Below are 26,294 nucleotides of genomic sequence, written 5' to 3'. Positions count from 1 at the left end.
TTCACAGGCCTACTCACAGCATGAGTTCTACCTGTGTGTCTAGTTCCCTGGTGCAGCTTCTGACCTTTCAGGTATTTAATCAGCCTACTTTGTGAAGTTATTACTAACGTTCTCCTGAATTTTCACAATCAACCAGTGAGGCACACAGGTGGACAGTCTCCATTCTATAGGCAGGGTAACTAATTGCCTTGCCCCTATTGGTTTCCAAGTTTTGCTGTTTCCTTAGCAAGTGGTCCCTATTACTTGCTTCACTCCCCTCCACACCTCTGGAAGACAACTTTCCTTTTGCCTTTCTCTCCCAAATGTTTCACAGAACAGTTAACCTGTTTTGTAGCCTTGCCATAAATAACCGCATGTAGACACACCATGTTCATCACTTCAGACAAGTCAACTTTATTTAACAGGTTTGAATGTAATTAAAATGCCACCAAAAAAAAGGAAGGAAGGTAGAAAGGGAGGCAGCTTCACTGCTCAGTTAAACCTGGCCTAAGCCTCATGTTAAAATGAATTTCTACTTTGTCATTTCAAAGTTACTGTGGGTTGGGGGAAAAAATCTGTAAAATTCTCGTTGTCACCCAGCTTTGCCATAAGCCAGATGATTGTGGCAGTTTTAAAAAACTCTGGAGAGTTTTGTGCTTCTTCCTCCTCCTGACCAAAGTACACAGGTGTTCTTGGATGGAGGAACATGGTAAGCCCCATACCTGCCCAGTCATTCTCAGTACTGTTCTCAGGAAAAAGTATTTATACCCACTTGGAAACCAGAGATGCTACTCAAATATATGGCACTGTTCTTAATTCTAAACCCTCTCAAAAGATTAGACAAACCTCAACAATCTTAATGGGACTCTAAAAAAGCCCCAAAAGAATATTCTAGAATGACCCGGCTCATTATAACCTAATCAGTGGTTTGCAAAATGTCAGGGTCACCATGACCCTCCAGGGGGCAGAAACGTCCTCTTTCCCAACTACATCTCTGTGGGAGGCCATATTTTCTTCATATATTTCATCTAAAATAACATACTGTAATAGGTTGAATGCAGAAACAAATATGAGAAACTTTTATTAAGACAGATATTAATAAGATTTGCAAAAATGTAACATAATGCCATCCTTTCTCTAAGCCTCTTCCATTTTGGAAAAGTTATTTCTCATGAAAACATTAATATTAACATTTATTATTATTAACATGTAATAAGCTTATTGTTTTTAAATGAATTAAGTATTTTAAATTGTTCCCAATTTAAATTTCCAGTTTCCCAGTATTCTGATACAGTAAATACTGTTAAATGAAAGTTCTTTGGGGACCTTAATTGTTTTTAAGAGTGTTAACAGGCTCTTAGATTTAAATGTTTGATTAATGTCCAGTTTAAACTCACATAATATAGATTGTTTCTACTTAAGTTCAAATACTGAAGTAGAATTAGGAAATAGGTAGATACATCATAAAAAAAAGCACACAGTTATCTCCCACACACAGGAAAAATGTGCTAGTTTTAGAGATAATATACATGTATTTTTCAAGAAGTATTTCTTTTAATAATAAGCAGGGGAAAAAAGGAAACAGAACAGTCACCTTGCTGTCCCCTGAACCAGTCAGGTTTCCCTTTCCTCTTTTGCCGTTGACACTCTGGCACAATGCCTTTTTTTTAAATGTTGATTTTATATTTAATATTACAGATGACAGAAATTACTTTTAAAAAGTCATTAGTGACAATTACAGCTATCATCAGATTAGTTATAATTAATTAGCTAAGTTTTCAGAAAAATATTTTCATTAAAAAGTGTTGATAACAAGAAATATGTAAGTGGCGAGTATAGATAGATATTTATATGTATAAGCCTTTAGGGCAGCTTCTTCATATCAGGCCAGGGATGGCTGATGAAGCTGATCCACTTCCACAAATCACCCTCACATAGCACACTTGAAATCTTGCTTTCTGTTATTCAAGTCCTAAAATGCAGCAATGTATAAATCCAAAATCATCTTGAGAATTCACCCAGCAGTTAAAATATTAGTTACCGTATTATTACAATTCCCTAATTACTGTTAAACAGAGCTCTCTGTGAGTTGTGAAGATAAGTGATATCTGTACCACAGAGCATGAATGATGGAATCAGAGAACCAGGTCAGTTAAATTCTCATTAACTCTTACTTGACAAATTGGGGATATGTAGTAATTCTAAGCTCACAACTTTAAATAAGGTAAATAATCTTGAGCTGGTCTGATGGCCACTCTGCATTTTCTTTAAAAAATGTGTTTGCTAAAACCCATTTAATAGTATCAATTAGCCTAACTTTTCAGAGTTAACAGTATGTTCTATATGTATATTGATTTGCTTCTTATATACAATATATATATTTATTCATTCAATTAAGAAAACCAATTAGCTTACTCCAATTTGTTGATTGTTACACACAAAAATAATTTATATTTACCAACAGTCTGTAATTTGTTTTTTCACTGTTCCAACTCATTTGCCCCTTATCTTTGGGACGTTTTGGAGTACACAATTTTTCTAATGTAATTCCTGATAATGAAAACACTAAGCCTCCCTCATGGATGAAATGATGAAAATGCAGCTACCAAGTGATCAGGAACCTACTGAAGACAGGGCCACTGTGCTCTCACAGTGAGGGCAGCACCTCCCACCCATCTGCATGTCGCTGGAAGTCTTACCAACAAGGTAGCCTCCTGTCTCCTTAAACATGCTGCGCTGCAAGCCCCTCGGAGCCCTACCACCCGGGAAAACTCCTGCCCAAAGTCCAGTCAATAAAACTACATGGGCCAGGTCAGGATGGCTCCTGAATAGAGAGCCAAGAATGCCAGACCTGGAAGAGGGGCACTCCGGGAGAGGAGACACTCACAATTTTGCATAAAAGTCACAGAACTCCTTGTAGACTTTCACGTCACTGTGCCTGCGCTGCAGTTTGGAAACAGCTCTCTCGTCCTCAGTCTCATTGGCCTCGTGGACATTGTTAAGGGCTGCTTGGGGGATTTCTTCGTTCTCTGGGATAACGCAGGGGCGCACTCGGCCTGAGAGGGCCATTGTGGGTGCTTGAGAGCTCTGAGCACAGGGACGAGAGCAGCAGGACACAGAGCCAGGAGAAACAATGTCCAGGCCTCCCTGCTTCCCAGCCAGGGTCACTCCCACTGTTCTCACACACGTCAGCCTGGCCCGCCAGGGTCACTGCTGCTGCTTCATGTTAAGAGCTCAGCAGCACAGTACATAGTCACATGGCAGGCAGGATTTACTGAGGCTTTCTGGAAGTTCTAAAAAACATTCCACAAAGTAGTGACACAGTCTTTGTCAGAGCAGCGGTCCCAGTGGACTATGCTATAAACACTGCATCAGGAGGCTGGGGCTGCCTCATAGGCCTCCATGAGAAGGAAATATCCATATGTGCCTTGCATATTTGCCACCAAACTTCATCACCAATGCTGTGCTCTTCACTCTGGAGGGCATAAAAGGCTTTTGGAGACCTTGTAAAATACCCCCTGACAAGCTCTCCATGAGGCTGAGGCTGCTGGCACACTCTGAGGAGCATCCGAACTCTGCCTGGACCCAGGCTTCCACAACCTTGGCCATGACTGCCAGCTATGCCTGATGGGTCCCTTCCCCAGGAGGCCATGAGCCCTTAAAACTAAGAGCTACGTTAGACTTCTATCACCTTTGCTACTGGTACATAGAGTGCAATCTCAGGTTCAATGAATGGGCACAAGTGGAAACAGACAAGGACCGCTGTTTAGTTATAACTCTTCTACTGGACCCTGGCCAACCTACAAGCTTAGGTGAGCCAATGTTTCTCAGTCTCTATCATGACTAAGGAAGCCATTACAAAGTCTCCTGTGATCAGGTTAGCTGGGGAACTATGTCAGGCAAACCTGTCTCCCGTTTTATTCCTAAATAAGATAGCTACAAAGACAAAAACCTACATACTCCCCTCACCATTTGCCCACAAGAAAATTCCTTGTGGACAGAGGACAGACAGAACTCAAAGTCATCCCTGTGAGGCTCACCTGAGACAAATGCATATCTGATTGCTTCCTCTACCCTATTGTTCATGTAAAAATGTAGGTTCACTGAGCCAGACACAGTTGTGTATTCATTGGAAAGCTAATCAAGGACTCAAAATAATGCAACCGTTTGTCTCTTATCTACTTCTGACCTGGAAGCCCCCAATTTAAGTTGTTCTGCGTTACTGGACCAAACCAATGTACATCTTGCACATATTGATTGATGTCTCACGTCTCCCCAAAATGTGTAAAAGCAAGCTGTGCCCTGACCACCCTGGGATGGATGCACGTGGTCAGGACCTCCTGAGGCTGTGTCATGGATGCGTCATTAACCTTGGCAAAATACACATTCTAACTTGATTAACACTTGCCTCAGATAACTTTTTGGTTTACAGCAATGATGACAATCATGATATAGCACCAGAGACAACTAACGGGCTCAGAATTTTTCTCAAGTCCCTGTCCTCCCAGGGCAGTGCCACCCACCAAAACCAAGAGACTGTGAAAGAAAATCTATAGAACAGCCACAAGGCAAACTGATGGACAGTCACAGAACCAGCAGCAGATAAACAAAATACAGTGGAGATGCCAAGTAACAACCACAAATAATGATATCCAAGAGTCAGTGAGTACTTCCTATCACATCCCTTAATCCTTCCCACAGCTTCTGAGATAGGTGTTAGTTACAAATGAAGAAACTGAGGCACAAAGAGACTGAATAACTACTAAGGAGGTGGCGGAATCACAACTTAACCCTAGGTACTTTGATTCCAGAGCCTATGTTGTTAACCCCTATGTGAGAAAATGGTAAACGTAATCACTGGGAAGCACAACAGTTAACCAGAGAAGATTAGGCAGCAGGTACCAGATAGTACTGGAAGCAGAAAGTGGGACCAAGTCTTCCTACTTTGGACCCTAAAGATCTCAGAGGATGGGTCAAGAACTGAAAGGCTGTGGGCTACAGATCCTGCCCAGGACCAGAGCCTATGGCTGATGAAACAAGGAGATCACCATATTTAAGAAAGAAATAAACAACCTCATGGTTTAAAATTTTTCTTTTCAATTTATCTACATTTCCTGATTTTTTAGGTTTATTTTTTATAATGACCATGTGAAACAGAGAGAAGACAGGGAGGGAGAGAAAGAGACAGAGAGACAGACAGACAGATAAACGGGGACAGAGGCAGGCTGATTCAGACCAGAAGTGTGATGCATCCAGTGGGGGTGGCATAGGAAGAGGCAGGAAACCACGTGAGCCTTCTGCTCAGATTTCTCCCTCACAGTCTCCCCAGTGCTCACATCTGACGTGACTACAGTACAGAAGCAAAACCAGGAATCCGACATTGGTACAATGTGTGTGTGCGGGTATCTGTCATTTCATCACATGTGCAGGTTCCTGTAACAACCGCCTCTATCAAGTTACAGGATTATTCCATCACCACAGAGATCTCTTTCATGTTATCTCTGACCATCACATACCTCTGCACAACCACTCATTTGTTTTTTATTTATATGACTATGTTATTTAAAGAATGTTACCTAAATGGAATCACATGTGACATCTTAAGGCTTTTCATTCAGCACAATGACCTGAGCCTAATCCAAGTTGCTCCACATGTCCACAGTTTTCTCTTGTTTACAGCCAAGTAGTATTTCATGACATGGATGCATAGTTTGTTTCACTGTTCACCCACTGAAGGACATTTAAGTACTTTCCAATTTGTGGCACTGTGAATAAAACTGTAGAAATTTCTATACTGAATATACTTTTATTTCTCTGAGATAAATGCCCAAGAGTAAAATTGCTGAGTAGTATGGTAAGCAAAGCTTAGTTTTTAAAGAAACTGCCTGTGATGTTGTGACTTTTAATAATAAGTATATTCTTGGTCTCTGCCCCCATTTCCTGGCATAGGACTCCTAAAAATATTGGACTTTCTGAAGTAGTAAGTGTTTTTTGTAGGCTAATGTGACAGGTGGCTCGGGTTGGTTGCTGGAGAACCAACCATGCAATGAGAAGGCTGAAACTTTCAGCTCTAGGCTGTAGAGCTTCAGATACCATCTGTCTGCTAACACCATGATTTTGGTCAAAACAAACTCCACCTCTAACATAGGGATGGCCAAAGACAAATAAGCTACTTAGAGATATCATACAAAAAATTACAGCTATTTCCAGCAGCTCAAATAAAGCCAGGATAAAGTCATGAAAATAAGGAGTCAAAAAAAAGCAGCTTTTAAAAAGGTGCTGGTAGTTTAACATTACTTCTCTCAAGGAGTAATGACTGAATTATATACATCATTACCAAATATTTCATCTGTAGGGTTTAAAACCCAAACAACTGGTCATTTTAACCAATTGCCTCTAACATACAGGACTCCAATCTAGAAAAAGAGGAGTAATGCTTCATTTATTAAATGTTCTACTCTATTCCACTAATAGATTTGCATAATCCATGGCTAAACGGAACACTTGGCATAACAACTACTAGATGAAGCTTCTCCAATTGCATTCAAAGGCTTCCAGGTCATAATGGGGTGTTTGAATTGTTGGGGTGGCCTGGTTAAATTATCATATGCCAAAATGAACTCTTTCCACTATCATCCTCTAGCCTGCTCAAATGGAAAATATAATCTGATTTCCCACAGACTACTAAAAACGAAACAATCATGACATGCAAGTACAGATAATGAAACTGGGAAGTTCATTCCCATTTAGTAGCTTCCAGAACAAATGCACTGTGTTTTCTTTCAACAGACAGTGAGGAAACAGACAAAGTTAGGCCAGAAAAGGTTATGGATTTGTAATTAACATGCCATTTTGCCTTGTCAGTTTTTTTCCTAATTCTTGATTGCACAGGCAAAAAGAAATTATTCATTACCACAGAAGCAAAACAGGAAGAAAGAAATATTGTATATTTTCTCAAGCTAGCTTACAATTTAAAAAATGACACATTTTTTACATGTTTCTGTTAGCATTGCTTATTGGGATTATTATCAAAGTAAGGCAGAGCTACTGTGGCTTTGTTATGTATGTTAAAAATAACTGAAGAGTCAGTAAAAAGATTATCACGGAACAAAGATAAAATGAACAAATCAAATTCTCTGCCTGCACACCATCAACTCCATCCCAGGGGCCCAAACCATCCCAAACACTGGGACCAAAGTCCAGAAATTACAATGAGGTTGTTAACTGCGAGGAGGCTATTTGTATCTGATTGTTTTCTAGAAACTCCCTCTGAAATGAAGTTTAGCTAAAAGTTAGAGACTCTCTTTGGTGTTGCAGATAGGTTTCTATCATCCCAAGCTTTATGATGTTTTAACTGTATTTATTTCCCTCTAAAGGAAAATGAGTGAAATGCCATTCAGTATCAGGTTGAAATTTTTCTGGAAGGAAACTAGCAGGCACCCACTTAAGTCTTAAAGTCAACAATTAAAATACAGTGTTTCAGATGGAATATCATCCAGCCACAAAAAAAGAATGAGATCCTGTCAGTCGTGGCATCATTATGAGCCTGGGGTACATTATGTTAAGTGAAATAAGTCAGGCACAGAAAGACAAATGCCACATGTTCTCACTCATATGTGAAAGCTAAAATAAAACTGAACTCATAGAAGTAGAGCATAGAGTTGCTTATTAGAGGCTGGGAAGGGTAGCTGGGAAGGGAGACAGGGAGAGGTTGGTTAAGGGACTCGACACTAGAGCTGAGTGAGAGGAATGGTTCTTGGGTTCCATAGCACTGTAGGGAGACTAATGTAAACAATAATTTATTCTATATGTTCAAAACGCTAGAAGAGGATTTTGAATGTTCGCAACACAAGGAAATGCTAAATGTTCGCAGTGATGGATAAGCCAGTTATCCCAATTTGATCCTTATGCATTACATGCATGCATCAAAGTAGCACATGTACCCAATAAATACGTATAGTTATTATGTATCAATAAAAAATTCCTCCTCTAGTATCTGAGGGAAGACTATCCTAGTTTTATTCCCAGAGCTCACAGTCAAAAGAGAGTGGCCACTCAGGAGCCCCAGACAGAGGTGCAACCGAGGGACAGCCCAGAGAAGGCAGGAATGGCCCCATGCTCAACCTCAGTGCCCACAGGGTCCTGCAACACAAGGCAGGTCTGAAAGTGCAGTGTGGCCTCAGAGACACTGCCCACAACAGGCAGAAAGTACTGCAAATGAATAGTTCAGTTACTCAATCCCAACCTATTTTAAAAGTCTTGATGGCCTACTTGGCGGCCTGTTTCTTATGAAGCAACTCTCCCTGGATGATCTCTAGAAAAGTTTCTAACATGAACCAATCAAGAAATTCCTACCCACAAAGGACTCTGTAATGGACGTGGAGCCTGGGGAAGGCAAAGGAGAAAGACTGAAACCAAGCTCTTTCATTTCTCCACGATGCTCCCTGAGTGCCTCAGACACTCTTATGATGCTCTCACTCCCGGCAACAAGCCATTCTGTCCCTGCGATAATACAGACACTCCCATCACACAGGAAACCCATCATGGAAATAAAGACACGATACTAGATGGGAAACAGCAGAATGTGCAGCAACAAGGTGCAACCATTAAAAGCAGAACACTAATAAATGACTGAACAAAAGGAAGCCTGTTTCTGTAAGCCCATGTGCAAGGATGTGTACGTGCTTTGGGATGGGATCACTGGACTGCACTGTTTTGGTTTGGTAAGTTGAATTTGTCAACCTGTATTAGCCCAACAGCAATATAGCTTATTCCAGAAGATGTATGAAAGGCAGAGAAGAATCATTTATACTCCTGCCAACTAGAAGGAAGTACTTTAACATTTTGAGCTCTATTCTTTTTAAAATACATGTACAAATATATAATCTTAAATGATCTTAAATAAATACAGGGTTGTTGCAAGGTGACTTTAGAATTATCTTTAAAAGTGATGATCAACATTTCTAGCATTGGGTGAAACATATAAAGGACATAAAATTTTCTGGATGAATCCCACTGTACCTTTTTTTCTCCTCAACTTTCTGCTTATCAGAAACCTGCCCAGTCCTCAACTGCCTGCTCAAGATCTCCAGGAAGCTTTCCTGACATTTTAGGCCTTACTGATCATCTGTTGAGCAGCCACAGCACCCACTGTGTGTCCCATGCAGTAAGTGGGTTGCATGTAATAATTGTGTTCTGTATTGCAAAGGTGCTCCTCATCTCAAGAATACCAGGAGGCACTTAAAGAGACATTTCTATTGAGTCTTTTTGTGTTTTGTTTTGTTTTTTTGAGACACTCTGTCGCCCAGGCTGGAATGCAGTGGTGCAACTTTGGCTCACTATAACCTCTGCCTCCCGGTTTCAAGTGATTCTAATAACTCGGCCTGCCGAGTAGCTGGAATTACAGGCATGTGCTACCACGCACGGCCAATTTTTGTATTTTTAGTAAAGACAGGGTTTCACCATGTTGGCCAGGCTAGTCTCAAACTTCTGACCTCAGGTGATCTGCTTGCTCCGGCCTCCCAAAGCACTGGGATTACAGGTGTGAGCCACTGTGCACAGCTCTGTTGAGTCGTTATACCCCTCATGGCACCAAGCATACTGTCATCATGCAATTAATCAAACTGGACGTCCCTAGACTGCCTGCAGAGGGTGTCTAAAGAGGGCAAGCCTTGGGGAGGTGTGTCCCTCCCCAGACACACAGACAGCTCAGTCTGGCTCGTGGCCATTGGGATAACTTTCCTCAAGAAAGACAGCTCAATCAATCAGAATCACTGTAGTCTGAAATCTATAAGCCATCTCACAATTTTTTTCCTCCCGTGTAAAAAAATAAGCAGTGTTTGGTCAATTTAAAAACATTCTTGGGCTGGGCATGGTGGCTCACCCCTGTAATCCCAGAACTTTGCAAGGCTGAGGCAGGAGCATCACTTGAGCTCAGGAGTCGAAGACCAGCCTGGGCAACATAGTGAAACCCCATCTCTACAAAAAATACAAAAATTAGCCGGGCATGGTGGCACGTACCTACAGGCGCTACTAAGGAGGCTGAGGTGGGAGGATTGCTTGAGCCCAGGAGGTTGAGGCTGCAGCAAGCTGTGATCATGCCACTGCACTCCAGCCTGGGTGACAGAGCGAGACACTGTCTCCAAAAAAAAAAAAAAAATCTTAAAATTTTCTCTCATAGGTTAGGTGATTTTTCTCTGATCATTTAGATACTTTCACTGGAAAATGTCTCTGTACTAGTTCCTTCATATTTTAAATACTTTTAAATTAGTTTATTTTTATTCTTATTGTGACCCATTAACATACATTCTCACATCTAAACATCGTTTTAAAAAGATAACATTGTGTTCTGGTCAAAACAGACAAATTAGAGGAAGCCGTGTTTCTAATACAGAAAGGCAGTATTTTTAGCTAGGAACACTGACTTAGGAGAACGTGCAGATCGCCAGTGACAGCCTCCAGTGTGTCAGGAGCTCCTGAGACGGCTGTAGTGGCCGCAGTACCAGAGTCTCTGGCTCTAAATCAGATCCTTATTTTAGTTATGACTCAGTCAAGGCTATCACCCTGGATACTAACCTTCAACTACACTGGGAGGGAAGTCAGTGGGAGTTTTTATTTTGTGACTAAGCTTAATGCGACATGTACTTCCCTCAATGATAAGGTAAAAGAAAATCACAAGAATTTCAGAATAGAAGAACACAATAAAAAACATTTTATTTGAGTCAAGTGAAAACAATGAACTCTTTCCAAATCAAATATACCTAACTTTCACTACCAGTTATTTTCTTTTTGACATAGAAGATGTTTTGTGTAGATTTTACTGCATTAAACAGCATTTGAAAACACTTGCCAGGGTCAAGCAGAGGAACTAATATATATATATATGCATGTATATATATATATATATATATATACATGCATATATATATATATATTTTTACTGAAGTTAAAAAGCTTCTCTTTCAACTTTAAATTTTGTGAAGTATACACAGAAAGGCAAGGAATTATTTCAGCTACCGTAACTTAGATTTTGCAATAAATGCAATGAAAAAAGATATGAAAATGATATAAAGTCAGGAGACCAACCACCGCCAGCTGGTGCTCGTGTAACGTTGCCCAGCTACAGCCTGGGCTGCAGCGTCTCCTGGGAGGCTTAGTTGCTCCTCCTCTTCTGCAGGCTCCTGTGCTCAGCCCTCCTTTCTCCCCACAGAGCTCACCATCCTCTGTCACAGAATGAAGCTCTGGTTGAAAGCAGTTCACAGGGCTAAGTAGGAAGCTCTTTGTTCCATTCCTTACCTCTTCTCAAAAAGAGGTATTCTATACATCTAGCAATAATATATAAAATTATGGCAATTACCCCTTAGACAGACCCCCTTGTGTCCTGTAGGAGGTATCACTGGGATATTGCTGGGTGATGGTGATGTAGTTAACACCGCCTCTGTCTTTGTTCTCTATGAGCAGCACTGAGGCCTTGTCAGTAGAGGGTGCTGGAGAGACACTGCAGGAGGAAGAGGGTTTGCTTTCTGGTCCTGCCTGCTCTCTAGGCAAAGCTCCTGCAGCACTCTGGCTTCTTTAGTGTCTAGCTCCCGCAAGGCATGGTGGCCAGCAGCAGCTTCCCTGGCACCAGACCCTCAGAGGTTTTGCAGCAGAGTGCCTTGGACCCTGATGGTGCATGCGGCCAGCAGCATCCACTCCTTGGCAGTCAGCTATGCAGGGGGTGCCTCGGGTGAGGGGCCTCAATGGGAACAGCCTTCCCTGGCCCTCGAAGGGAGGATTTCCAGCAAGCTGTGCCAGCGACTTCTCTGCCATGTAGCGAGCCCTGAAAGTGTGACCCCGGGCATGGAGAGGGGCTCCTCCCTGAGCACTCTAACTCAGCTGTAGGGTTGATGGCTGCTCCTTAACAGTGGCTATTCCTATGCTCTTTTACTTTCTCTCCTCTTACTAGCTAATTCCTTATTACTCCAAAACCCTATTAGAGTAGTAATTCTATATTTATTTAAACCTTTTCTGTTCAAATCAGTATGTGGGTTTTCTTTCCTGGTTGGACCCAGGCTGACAGAGGCAGCCTATGTCAGGACTCTGCAGCTGATGGTTCTTAAGATCTTTTGGGTTCTTTCTCCAAGACACCACACAGATCTCACTTAGCAACTTAAATCAACTGTATTTACATTCAAAACTAGGAAAGGACTCGGGGAGAAGTGCGTTATCAAGTAAAGGTACAGAATAATAAACCTGTCAGTTAAATGGGAGTCCAGGTCTGTCTACGCCATTCTTTATTTATGTGAACCAGAGGCCACACATGTACTCATTGTTCAATCAAGTCAGGGCCAGAAGATATGGCTGTCCCCCACACCCCCAGTGTAGACATCTCCTTCCTGATGGCACTTTCTGGCCCCAGTGACATGTCTGGGGGCCACTCAGTGTGAGCTCCTGGATTCCTGTGTGGCCCCAGCAAAGAAGCAAACAGGGACAAACACCCCATGTCAGACCTTAAGGAACAAGAGGTGAATAAAGGAACTGAGGCAGTCAGTGAACTTTTGCTCTTCTTGAAGATGACTGGGAGGGTGCTAGGAGAGTAGCAACTTGGGCAGTCACTGCGCTCTGCTGCGCCTGGCTGTGGGAGCTTCTGTGCAGCTTTACTGTGAGTGTTCCACACATTTTCTTGTCATGGTCATTACTGAGCCTCCCTTCCTGTCACATCATTCCCACAACAGAATGCAGCAGCAGGCTGCTTTCTAAACAGTCCCTTGATTTCAAGACGTTTGCAGTGAAAAGAACCGTATTTACCACTTAACACTGACTTGTGTTGCATCTCTCCAGAGGTGTGAGCAGGACAAGGTGTCACATTCAGAAGGCACAGCTTAGGGGGCCTGAAAGCCAGCCCTGGGAGGGCTGGAAGACTTCCTCATGCTAATGCTAGGGGCAATGTTCTACATGAGCTTCTGTGTTTTCTGAAGGGATTGGGAAAAATCTAAAATGTAATGCATAATAGTCTGGACAATTTCTGTTACAAAATGAGCTTTTAGGAGATAACGTATTACCTAATTATTTCCTCTCTTTCCTCATCATCTACCTCTCTCCCAATCCCCATTGGTACAGACATTGAATTGAACAGGTGGCATGCTGAATTAACATGAGAGTCACTGAAAACTGAGTGCTGCATGAGCGCTGGCTACTGGCACTCCAGAGAGCCCTGAAGTCCTTCTTCCCTCCCACTACAGATAGCCTGCTAGAAGGAGACCCTGGCCTGACACAGGTCAGTGATTGCATGGACTTCTGTGAGCTTTGCCCAGCCTGCTTCCTCCCTCTCTACCCTTGAGGACAATGCTCCTTCTTCTTTCCTCTGGAGCCACAAAGAAGACATGGGAGCAACCAGTTCCCATCTCAGCCACAAACCTCCAAGAAATGCTACGTCTAAAGAACGGTGGTGTGCAAGAGAGAATCACAAGAAAAGCTTGGGGAGAGAAACACCACCATGGAGCTCAGGGAAATTATTTCAGGAAATTTTGTAATTAAGGCACAAAGATGGACACATACAGATTTGTGTACACTAGTTAACATTTAATTACTTAAATAATATAAAATAAAACTTAAATTTCCCAATTGTAGGGCAACAAAACTCCCTGCTCTAATCCTTTTACAAACAGCAGTGTCAACAGGGGTTTCAGTTCAGAAGGGCAAATATGCACTTGGATGACTCTGGGCCAACTCAGTCCTTTAATTCAAACCTTTAGCCAACTATTAGTAAAGCATAAGACAGAACAATCTCTTTTACAGCAGCTCATAAATAAAAAAGAAAAAAATGCAATCAAAACTAACTTGGCATGTGGCCAAATTCATAGGCTGAGAAAACAAAAAGAACAAAATAACTGAGCTTCAAAGAGCTTAGAACCTATTAGGAAAGCAAATCAAATGGTGAAACTCTTGGTTCAAATAAACTAATAAAGATAGTGAATATTTGGACTATGTTTGGACTGAATATAAGTATGAGAGGTCTGACCCTGTAATGACAGTATCTACACTGGTTGTATAAAAGGTCAGTAATTTACTGGGAGCAGTGGCTCACACCTGTAATCTCAGCACTTTGGGAGGCCATGGAGGGCAGATCATGAGGTCAGGAGTTCAAGACCAGCCTGGTCAATACGGTGAAACCTCGTCTCTGCTAAAAATAGAAAAATTGGCTGAGCATGGTGGCAGATGCCTCTAATCCCAGCTACTCGGGAGGCTGAGGCAGGAGAATCGCTTGAACCTGGGAGGCAGAGGCTGCAGTGAGCTGAGATTGTGCTACTGTACTCCAGCCTGGGTAACAGAGTGAAACTCCATTAAAAAAAAAAAAAAGTCAATAACTTAAGCCTATTTAAAAGCAGCAGTCATTTGTATTCTTCTGTAGATGGCAGTATTCTAATCTATTAGAGACAAACCACCATATGACTACTTCAAGAGACAGTTTTATCCTTATAAATAAAACTGCTCTGAATTAGAGAAAATAATTCTGTGTTAAAAGAATACATAAAAATAATCTCTCCAAATCAATTAATAAGAATTAAGATGCTGGCAAAAACAAAGGGACAGAAGAGCAGGAAGCAATTCAAAAGGCAAAACCAAATCTTCCATTGCCGTCATGATGAGCATTAAATGTTCTATTTCAGAGCAGAGCACAGGATACATGGATGCTTCCTGGAATGGAGGGGGAAAGGGATGGGAGAGTCAACTGGTAGATTTTATTAACTTGAGCACAAACACAATCAGAAGAACAATATCATAATGACTCATAAAGCAATGTCAGTGCTTTCTCATTCAGAAATCAATGTGTGCACTTGCTATGCGGGTACAGATTGCCACTAAGTAAACTGCTTACATAAACAGACTTTTAAAGGTCAATTTACCTTCCTTTTTGTTTTAATATTTTCATCTACATTTAAGTAGCCTGAGCCAGTATTCCAGTTCTCTGAGGCCACACTCTGTAAGCCAACTTCATTCTGTCATAATACATTTAAATTGTCTGACAAATCAAAGAATTCCATCTCTGCTCCACAGAGGTAAAAGCAGTAACTTGAGATTTTCATTTTTCTGAATCTAATCTTTTACCCATCACATTATCATTTTCACTTGCTAATAACATTATGAAAAATTTTTTTCAACACAAAATATGAAAGGCTTAATGATTACCAGAGGAAGACAGACTGGATTAAGGTAAAGAATCCTACTTTTTTCCACCCTCCGCCTCCCACTCAACCTCCAAATCACTCATGCTAGAGCCACCGGTGGTGAAATCCTGGTGTGGTTTACATGCCAACAGACACTTAGGTAGCTGACAGCAGAGGGAGCCTCAGGGGCTTTGATGTATTCCTGACTACTGGGATAGATGTTTATATAGGGCATGATCACTGATAAGCCCCAAATAAATGAAAAATTATAATGTGTTAGCTATATAACAGGGAAACGTTAAAACTGTGCCATTCGTCATGATACATATTTCAAAAAACATAAATTTGATTACTGAAGATTTCAAACATTCATTAAATGAGTGTAACAAATCCCACTGAACCATTACCCAACTCCAACAGTTACCAAGTCATAATCAATTTGTTCTATCTACTTATCGACCATAAAATATTTTGAAATGAATTCCCTACATCGTATCACTGCATCTCTGAGTTCTTCTGCATGTAAGTGTGATATAATTAAGCTCTGATTTCCTACAGCAGCACAATGAATTTCGAGGGAGGCTAAGTACAGGGATGCCTGAATTCCACTGCTTTTAAAATCACTTTTAAATGAGGCAGGCTATCTTCTACTGGTTTTCTTTTTCTTTTTCTTTTTTTGAGACAGGGTCTCACTCTGTGGCCCAGGCTAGAATACAATGGTGTGATCTCACCTCACTATAGTCTCAACCTCCCAAGCGCAAGCAATCCTCCAGCCTCAGCCTCCCAAATTGCCTGGACTACAGGTGCACGCCACCACACTTGGCTAATTTATATATTTTTTGTGGAAATGGGGTTTCGCCATGTTGCCCAGGCTTGTCTTGAACTCCTGGACTCAAGTGATCTGCCCGATTCACCCTCCCAAAGTGCTGAAATTACAGGCGTGAGCCATTACACCTGGCCTTCCCCTGGTTTTCAAATCTTGATTTCCTAAACCTAGATGCTTCTGCAGCTGCCACAGGTCAAAGGAAGGGCCTCAGGAAAGTAATCTGCAGTCTAGGCCACATAGCTTTCTCTCCTCACATCACCTCCAAGGAGAATCGCTGACTGTTTCATATACCACAATCCACAGGGAAATCCTGTCTGGAGAAAAAAATGACTCTTTAAAGTTTCTGAAGGGACCAACCCTTTCTTTTTATATTTGAAGGAAACTTCAGAGAGGCCCAAAGTAAAGTTCCACTTCCTCCCATGCTGAATGAGTTCATTAAAGGATGCAATGTCAAACAAACACCCACATCTTTTTTGAGAGTCTAAAATGGAAAGTCTTCTATATAACTCATATTTGCATTTTTAAATCTGGTCTTGTGACAATCAGAAGCTCTAAAAACATTGACTGGCCTTCTGAAATATCTAAACTCTATTTCTATTAGGAGTGAAAGTTAACTCACTATAGCTGAAGCAGTCAATCTCAGTCTCTGTCTCCTCTCTTCCTTTATATACATCTCTAAAGACCATCCTATGTTCATTCATAGAGAAGAAACATTTTGGGAAACAACCCTATAAATATTCTTTCCACCTAAACATGGCTGAAACATTACAAATTAGAAGCCAACATGTAAGTTGTGATCCATTTCCAGTTCCATACATACAAATACTTCTTCCCTATAATATTGCCATTTTTTCATTCTCATTATCCCTAATTAATTAGAAATCTGACAATAAAATGTATAATTTCCTCCCAATACCACACAATACATCTTCCTTTAAAAAGCTATAATAGTGCATGGCAACAGAGATGGGCAAAGGTGATGGCAATATGTTTCTGCCGAATTTCACTGCTAGTTATGATGCACACCAAATCTATCGATATTCCTTTAAGCACGTATGGTCAAAGAAGTAGTCTGCTTTTTCAAAAAATACTTCAATGAAGTCCCAGCTACTTGAAAGGCTGAGGATCACTTGAGCCTGGGAGCAAAGATTGTGCTACTGTACTCCAGGCTGGGTAAGAGAGCATGACCCTGTCTCAGAAAAAAACAAGAAAAACCTTCATAAACCTCATTACTGTTATATTTATCTTAAAAAATTAATTGTCTGAGGTGAGGCATAACACACTGTGGCTCACGCCTGTAATCCCAGCACTTTTGGAGGCCAAGAAGGGTGGATCACCTGAGCTCAGGACCAGCCTGGCCAACATGGTAAAACCCTGTCTCTACTAAAAAGATAAAAAGTAGCCGACAGGTGGTGTGCCTGTAATACCAGCTACTTGGGAGGCTGAGGTGGTAGAAATGCTTGAACTTGGGAGGCTGAGGTGGTAGAAATGCTTGAACGTGGGAGGCTGAGGTGGTAGAAATGCTTGAACGTGGGAGGCGGAGGCGGAGGCTGCAGTGAACTGAGATTGCGCCACTTCCCTCCAGCCTAGGCAACAGGGCGAGACCCCGTCTCAAAAATAAATAAATAAATAATGTGATGAAATGTCTTTCCACATTTTAAAATACATTAAAGCATACTCTCTACTACTCTACCTAGATAACAAGTGCTTTACTTTGGAGGGGTCTGGAAGGAGGTACAGTCACAATCTTGTCTTCAAAATCCCTGTTTATATTATATTCTATTATCTTTTAATGGCTTTAAGTTTAATTTGTAAAGAAAAATCAAAATACTGTATTCTGATTTCACTGCCAATTCAACAAATGATCGAATAAACTGCTTTCCTAGCTCACTTCATTAATTTATTGATTCACAAATATTAACTGGACATTCCTTGTTTAAACTGGTGGTAGTCACTAAGTGAGAGCTAGAAATGACTCCTGGCCTGATCTGACATGATTCCACATGGATGGTATGTGATCCATACATACTGAAGAGCTATGGGAGACACTGAAGGAAAGACAAAGGAAAAACTGAAAAGAAGTAACTAGTAGAAAACCTAGGAAAAGGCAGTGGTGGAGAGACACAGGAGGCAAAAATTTTAAGAAAGTATTACTGGGGTCAAACTTCAAGAAGCCAAGGGAAAGTCACCAGAGCTGTAGTGAAGACAGACACACTGAGAAGCTGGTCACAAGGGCAGAAACCAGAGCAAGGCACCTGAAAGTCAAGAACACTCAGCACTGTAGGCAAAGCCCAGAGCTCAGAAAGGCAAGGAAGCATCTCCCTTCAGGGTTCAGAGTGGGTATGGCCAGGCTGACATGCTGGTTTCTGACTGCTGGTGTCCAGAACCGTAAGACAACGGATTTCTATACTGTGAAGCTACACAGTTTATGGTACTTGGTGATGGCAGCCCTAGGAAACAGGTATAACCATTTAAAAAAACTTAAGGAGGTTCATATTTATGTAAAACATATTTAATAATTACTTCTAAAATAAGATTTTTTTTTTAAATAAGAAAATATTTGCATCCAAAGTTTGTTTTAGTCACAAAATAGCCACGGGGTGGCAGACACATAATCAGTTGCTATGTCTCTAAGACATATACATGTAGAATAAATAGTACTGTTTCCTTTTAATAACATCCATCCAAAGTCAGGTAGGTAAAGCACAAGTTTTGGACAATTTCTTTTCTGACTTTTGTAAGTAATTTATACCTAAGACTTCAAAATTTTGTTTGCTTTTTAAAAACCCAACAGGAAAGCAACCAAATTATTAATATTTTGAAATTTAATTGTCAGAATAAATCATTTAGATAATTTGATGTCTACTGACAACAAAATTACAGATTGATTCTGTTCAAGTTGAGATTGGTTAATTTCTAAATGTCTCTTAGCAGTGCAAACAAACCAGAAAGGGATCATTATTCAATAACTTTTTACCTCTTTTTGTCATTCCTTTAATGGACCTGATTTTTAAGCATCGACACTGCTGTTTTTAATTTCAGCATATACTCCTTCTATTACAGTAATACATTGCTTAGTGACAAGGATATAATCTGAGAAATGCATCGTCAGGTGATTTAGCCATGTGTTAGCATCATAAATATATAAATGTTCACATAAACATACACAAACCTGAACAGTACAGCCTACTACATGTCTAGGCTATGTGGTATAGCCTATTGCTACAAGGCCACAAACCTGTACAGCATAGGACTGTATTGAATACTGTAGGCAACTGTAACACAACAGTGTGTATATAAAATAGCCAAAAAAATTATAGTGTAGTAAAAATATGGTTTAAAAGATTAAGATGGTACATGTGCATAGGACAACTTCCTTATAGTCTCAAGAGACTACTGTCATGTTTGTAGTCTCTCGTTGACTGAAATGTTTTAGGCAGCACATGATTGTATACATAAATATTTTAGATGACTGAAAAATATATTTCCCTTCGGAAACTAAGCTTCCCAAAACTACTGAAAGAGAAAAGCAAAACAATCATGATCTATCCTCTAGTATATGTATCCCTCAGGCTTCTCTCAGCATGATACTGTGCATAAATAAAAAGTTAGTAAGACTTAAAAAGTAGAGTGTAAAGAGTTTAATCTAGAATAAAAGAGGCACCTTTAAGCAGTTTAGCTTCTCATTCCTTTATGCATTCAATGAGAAACAGATTCTGAATTGCAGTAGGTGCTAGAGATGCACAGGAAATATGGTAAAAGTCTGTTGCCTTGGAGAATCCCCTCTTTATCATATGGCGGAAGGTGGTGAGGGGGTTAAGAGGGGGCCTGTAAAACCAGTTATTACAATGTAAGTACTTGTAGGTTACAACCAAACATATAGGAGAAAACACTACTAACTTTTAAAGAGCGGATACCTTTCCATAGCAAAGAGAAAAATATTTCTTTTTGTGTCATGTGTTTGTTCATTGTTAGGAAGACTAAATGTGCCATCACTGAACCATCAAATAATGAGAAGAGATAATATCAGACAATAAGATAATGACAAAACTGCAATTTTATCCCAACTGTCTAAGAGACTACGTTTCTAAAACTAAAATACAAATACAATTTTTCAGTTCAAAGATGGGCCAAAAAAGCAATCAGCAAATTGCAAAACAGGTATGCAAGAAACTCACACCCTAGGCTGAGCTACTGCAACCTCTACTGAACTCTGGGCACTAACTTATTTGAATCAAGGACAGGAACTGGTTATATAACAATGACTACCTTTACAGCCTTCAGTTCTTCCTCACTTATAGGATCATAAGAAGTTGTAGGTCCATACACACAAAAGCCCTTACTTAATGCAGTGCCTAGCCTATAAGAGGGGCTCAATTAATGGTAATATACTAGTCAGGAACACATGACCTGAGTTTTCACTCTCAAACCAAAGCAAGGACATTCCCACCATGTAAAAATGATTTTATATGCTGTATCTATAAAAATATGAGCTCGAAGGTTTATTCAATAACCAGAAAGTAAAGGTCACTTTTCTTTGCACTTCCATTCTTGGTTAACCCGATCCATCCGGGAATCAGGAAAAGGGTACTTCAAAGTCAATGCTGCAGGAAAGGAGGACAGGTCTAAAAAGCAAAGAGCTCACTGCTGCTGTCTGGCAACTTCACATTTTCACTTTACTCCTGAACATCAGGAATACAAATTTCAAACTACATTTTTTTTTTTGATTCACATTCTTTTCAAATGGCTGACATAGCCCTGATTTTATCCAGGCAAGATAAACCTAACTGGGAGGTGAGGGTGTGAGGAGGGCAGGAGCATGGCCAAAGGAACAGGGAAAAGGGAAAGCTCTAGGAGTTTTTATCTCAGCACTGGACCAAGCGTCAGCCCAGGTTTTCTGTGAAGGGCCTGAAGGTAAATACTTTATGTCTTTGTGGGCCACATTGGTCTGTATCACAACTCAGCTTTGCCAGTGTAGCACAAAACCACCACAAATAAGCATGGCTGTGTTCCAGTAAAACTTCATTTGTGGAAATTGAAATTTGAATTTCATGTATTTCACATGTGAAAAATATTCCTTATTATTTTTTTCAATGATTTAAAAATGTAAAATCCATCCTCAGCTCGTGGGCCACACTCAAAAAGGCAGCAGGCCAGATTGGCCTGAGGGTCATAGTTCACCAGCGTGTGTGTGTGTGTGTGTGTGTGTGTGTGTGTGTGTGTGTGTGTGTGTGTTAAAAACTAGGAGGTGAGTGAGGGCAGGAAGTGAGGGAGTGAGGAGGGCAGCAGCATGGTGAAAGGAACAGGGTAAACAGGGACAGGGGGAAAAAACTCTCTCTATATATATGTGTATGTATATGTGTACATATATGTATATATATTTTGAGACAATCTCACTCTGTAGCCCAAGCTACAGTGCAATGGCGTGATCTCAGCTCACTGCAACCTCCACCTCCTGGGCTCAAGCAATTCTCATGCCTCAGCATCCCTAGTAGCTGGAATTATAGCTGTGTGCTATCACGCCCAGCTAATTTTTGTATTTTAGTAGAGACGGGGTTTTACCACGTTGCCTAAGGTGGTCTAGAACTCCTGAGCTCAGGCGATCTGCCCGCCTTGGCCTCCCAAAGTGCTGGGATTACAGGCGTGAGCCACCACGTCTGGCCACCAGCACCTATATTAGGCTATGTTTTGAACCTAACCGGAGAAAGTTGAATTTTGTACTGTTTCTAATCAGTTATTTACAAATCCCTTCTATATGAGGCAGAGAAAAAGTGACTTTGAGAATTTTAAAGGGCAGGAATTTCTCAGGTATGTTTGTTATTCAGGTATCCTCAAAAAACAACTATGTTTGGGTGCAACATAATTTAAAAGATAGAATAACTAAAGGAGTAAGTATATGTACATGGGTATATCTTAGATGTTATTTTGGGACACCAAAAACTTCAGGGAAAAAAGGGTAAATGTCTTGTGGAGGCATGAGACTTCTAACCTACTGGAACAAGAATGTCACTTATGTCTCTTCACTCTAATATAACCCTCAAACAGTGGGTAATGCTCCACTGTACAAAAATGTGAATAAAGTCAGTTTCAAGTCATATTTAATACTTAGGAAGCCCAATGTTTGTCATACCACCTTTTTTACCCGTTTCAGTTTTGAACAATTTCAAGTTTGAAGCCAGAAGTATTTTCATGTGTATTATGGTGCTCTTTAAGCACCTGTATCTCATAATTCAGAGCACAGCTTTTTATTTAAACTTAAAAGAAAAAAAATGTTTTCTGGCAGTGGCCATGACCAATTTTAGACTCTGAAAGTTTTCCTGTTAAGAGTCCACAAACATTACAAGAAATGAACATGTGAGTAAGAAGGAATGAGAGTTGGAATGGGTCTTATGCAATACTTGAGACAGTATGAAAAATGTTTGATAGCACATGTATTCAAAATCAAATAATTGCTCAGGGAGAGAAAATCTGTTGGTCATATTCAATATGCCCAAACCTAGGGGAGTGTTCGTGTGGCGAGGCCTGTGTCTTATTCATCACTGTATCTTTACTTTGCACATAGTAGGCACTCAATAAAAATTAAACGATGAATTAACTGTTATCACACTATTCACAAGATAACAATGCTACTTTCCTCACTGAATTGGTGGTGAGAATATTGTGAGAGAGTAAATAATGTTCAGTAATGGTAGTTATTTTTATCCTTATTAAAAAAAAGAAGAAACCAAGACTTTAAAACATTATATAACTTGTCTGACTAGTACTGAAACTTTGGTGTACCTAACTTCAAAGTCCTTATTCTCTATGATTCCTATTAACTTAGAAACTTTATTTAATCCTGAAGATAGGCTTAGTATATCTAGGGTTAAAAAAAAAATTACCTTTCTAAGCTGATTAAAAAAAATCCAGGGGCAAATAGATAATGGTTTACCTTTCTTGGCTAACCTATACTACTAAATAAGGAAAATGGTTATTTTCTCTGCATTAGGGGACAAAAGAAGTGACAGAAATACAAGTTGCTTATATCACCAGATAACTACATCACCAGAATAGGTGACAAAATATTTCTCTTTAATCAACTAGAACAAGCAATACTTAAGAAGTACTCGTCCTCTTTTAATTAAATTCTAAGCAAATGACATATACGTTATTTTATTCATAGGTACTTTGGCTATTGTCTGAAAATAAAGAAAAGTCTGGTTTAAAATGTTATTTTATAGAACTTAATTTCTTTTAAAAAAGGAAATTCCTCCAAACCCTGAAATCTGAAATTAAAACTGTTTTTGATAACTTCATTCTTGGATCCATTATGGACTGGAATCTTCCAATAAATGTTGGTTTTGGGAGTCACTTCCAATTGTCTTATCTGGTTAGCAATATAGAGCTCAATATTTTCACTAACCTCACATAAAAAATTCATAACGATTTAAACTCTGAGACTTTTTAATTGTTTAATCCAGTCAATTCAAATTTAATACAGTAAATGTAGCTAAGGGACACCTGATATAGTAGACAATAAATTATAATAATGTTTGTGTCAATAATAGTCCTTTAATGCAACCTTTTCAAAAATTAGTGAGTCAACAATTTTAAAGTAAAAGTTTCTTTAGCAAATTACAGTTCCTGTAGAATAGCTGTCTATGGCAAATACAAATTTAATAGAGGAGTTTTAAACTTGTCAATTTGAACCTGTTAAATTTAAACAGAGAATTTAAAATCAACTCTGGAAGTGAGTTTGTAGGAAAAAGAACAAAAGTACACAAAGTATAGATAAACTTCCCGCCATCTAATCAGAATATTCACACATTTAAATCACGACCTCCAAAACAAATTCAAGTACTAAACAGTAAATGCAATTTTAAAGAAGGAAGTCTCTCTTTACTGCAGCCTTCTGTCAGCAATAAAACAGGAACATCCCAGGATCAGAGAAAATCTAAACCCTTCAGTTAAGACAGTATTTTAACACACAGGCTTAATGTTGCAGGGACTTTCAGAACCTCAAATCTGAAAAAAATTTTCAGCAGTTGCAACAAAAAACTAAAATAGAGTTGTTTTAGGTAAATTCACTTTGAAAGTCAAGAACTCTAACCTTTTTAGTTAAAATGGTTTCCAGATTTTTGATGTCCTTCCTTCCTAGGCTACACTAAATAGTTTCACTGCATTCCTCTGTTACACCATTTCAATAACAATCCCCATGACACCCCGCCCCCTAACCCAAGCCACCACAAACTAACCCCCTTCACCAAAACGCTGACAAAAACATGTTCCAATCAGCCAAAGAAAATTATCTTTAAAGTAAGGGGAAAAATCAACTATTTTCAATTTAAAATGTTACTGTGATGATTATATAAATTTTAAAGACATAACAACACTGTAGGTTTGGAGAAGAGATAAAACAACTTAAAGGATTTGTGAAGAAATGGGCAAAAGTGTCCTAATTTTGCACAGTTCCAATCAGCACAATCTTGATGCTGTGTTCAGTCTTTAATCACAGACTGGGAGGTTACTTTCAATGAGTACTTCCCAACGCTGCATCCACTTAGGCACGAATCCCTGCTACACTTACTAGATGCCTTGACCTTTAGCCAACCATGACTTTGCACTCACCTTAGCTCTTCCTCGGGTAATCCATTTACTCTCAAACTATCCGGACGATCTCGTCTTCTCCTGTAGAGACCTGACTGTGAAAGCTCTTTAAGCTGTAATGCAGTCATACTTCTCTCCACACATCAATTGCTGACACTTTAAAGCATTTATGCTCAGCAGTGTGGCTGCCAGGGGAAAACAGTGTCCCTTGCCGAGGGACCTCAGCACACCTGACTCAGACTTAGAAACCTCCAGGCAGGCCAGGCTGCTGAAGCACAGCTTCCTGTTTCTCACTGGTACACACCCTCCTCAGCAAGGCACAACTTGTCTTATCTCTGGGCCTCACACCTTGGGGAGGGGGAGTTAGTGACCAAGGAGGTTACTTGTTTACTAATAAGCAAAATTTAATGGTTATGAATAATACACCAATTCCTTTATAAACCTTTCCAGGATCATTCTGAACTAAAATTGGGCTAAAAAGCTCCAGTAAGGTAGTCGGTAAAGAAAGGTCCAGCTGTTTTATTTGCCAAGAAATCCATTAACACTTCACAGGCAGCTGTCAGTTTAAAGAAGCACCTGGTTATAATGGTTCGTTAGGGATATTTTCCTTAAAAAGGGCAAGAGGGGCAGAATTCTAAAGGGAGGCAGTCAGACTCCTCCCCCTTACTACTCTAAATCCTCTTCAGAAGGGAAGAAGTGTCTTTGGTCCACCCACCCCTCATTAAATATTACTAAAAATTTCATAACTGAAAGAAAGATGTTTTCTTCTATAACCCCCCGTTCAGAGATGTTGCGAATCTGTAATTACTGGCTGTGAATAGTGCCCTCTAGTAGGGCAGGCCACCTCGGCTGACAGAATGTTGTTGGCTTCACAGTGGAATGGGTCCTATGTGCCCTGTGTTTACCTGTACATTTGACTAGGAAGGTTTTGGGTATGGGGATGTGGACAACAAATATGGGGCAAGTCCTTCATCATCCAGCTCCAAGTGACAATACCCAACAGCAGGCACAGCGTGGCCCTCCAATCCACTTCAGTCTCACTGAGAACACAGGACCACACCACAAATACAGGCCACCTCCCAGCAAGCTCTTAGCCAGTGTTTGGCTGCATGGTTCTAGGAATTTCTCCCTGGGCAATTTATACCAGCCTCTTTTCCTTTTAGAATCTTCTCAACAAGAGCACAGAGAAATGGGTCTGATACTTTTTTTTACACCAAGAGTTAGTTAATATAGTCCCATCTCTGAGAGAATCTGCATTACAGATACAAAAATTAAGGCAACCCACAGGAAAGGGAAGTCTACATTCCTTCACTCAGGACATAGATGCTAGTTCCCCTAAGGGCTACCATTTGTTATCCTAGGTCCATGGCCCAAGGGAAAACAAATGACTTTTCATAATTGTCATTTAAACACAGCATGTTTTTAAAGATGCAGGGGAAAAATTTACCGTTTTTGTCACTACACTAGATTTAATGAACGATGAAACATGTTTTTAAAAATAGTTGACAGCTGTATCTGTCTCTGGAAGGGTACACAAAAAAACAGTAACACTGGCTGCTTCTGAGGGACCTGGAGAACAGGAGAAGAAGGCAGCATTTCCATTACATACCAATCTATACCTTCTAAACTGTGAATATACTGCCACTCAAAAGCAAATAGAATTTAGAAGATTTAAATTCCGAACAACTTAGTTTACGGTAATAGAAACATATAAAATTAGAACTCCTAAAGTATCCAATTCTGTCTTTTTTTTTTTT

General features: G+C 40.1%; 1 protein-coding gene across 13 annotated transcripts in view; it reads right to left on the bottom strand.

Annotated features, from left to right (window-relative positions):
* Positions 1-26,294, bottom strand: part of LIMS1 (LIM zinc finger domain containing 1) — a 143,104-nt gene that overhangs the window by 27,527 nt on the left and 89,283 nt on the right. For 3 of the 13 annotated variants that reach the window (XM_017541128.2, XM_017541129.2, XM_037742970.1), the window contains exon 1: positions 2,867-3,339. The exons of 6 other annotated variants lie outside the window; for them this stretch is intronic. In XM_017541128.2, coding sequence (XP_017396617.1) covers positions 2,867-3,048 — 182 coding nt within the window. In that variant the 5' untranslated portion in view covers positions 3,049-3,339. Of the gene's footprint in view, positions 1-2,678; positions 2,703-2,866; positions 3,340-6,072; positions 6,080-15,944; positions 15,957-24,558; positions 24,846-26,294 lie in introns of those variants that run through there. 4 more of the 13 variants (XM_017541137.2, XM_017541130.2, XM_017541131.2 and 1 more) reach the window with 4 other exon arrangements.

This window comes from Cebus imitator, unplaced genomic scaffold (assembly GCF_001604975.1).
Source record: "Cebus imitator isolate Cc_AM_T3 unplaced genomic scaffold, Cebus_imitator-1.0 Scaffold131, whole genome shotgun sequence".
NCBI classification, from domain to species: Eukaryota; Metazoa; Chordata; class Mammalia; order Primates; family Cebidae; genus Cebus; species Cebus imitator.
This window is presented reverse-complemented; position numbering and strand designations above follow the sequence as displayed.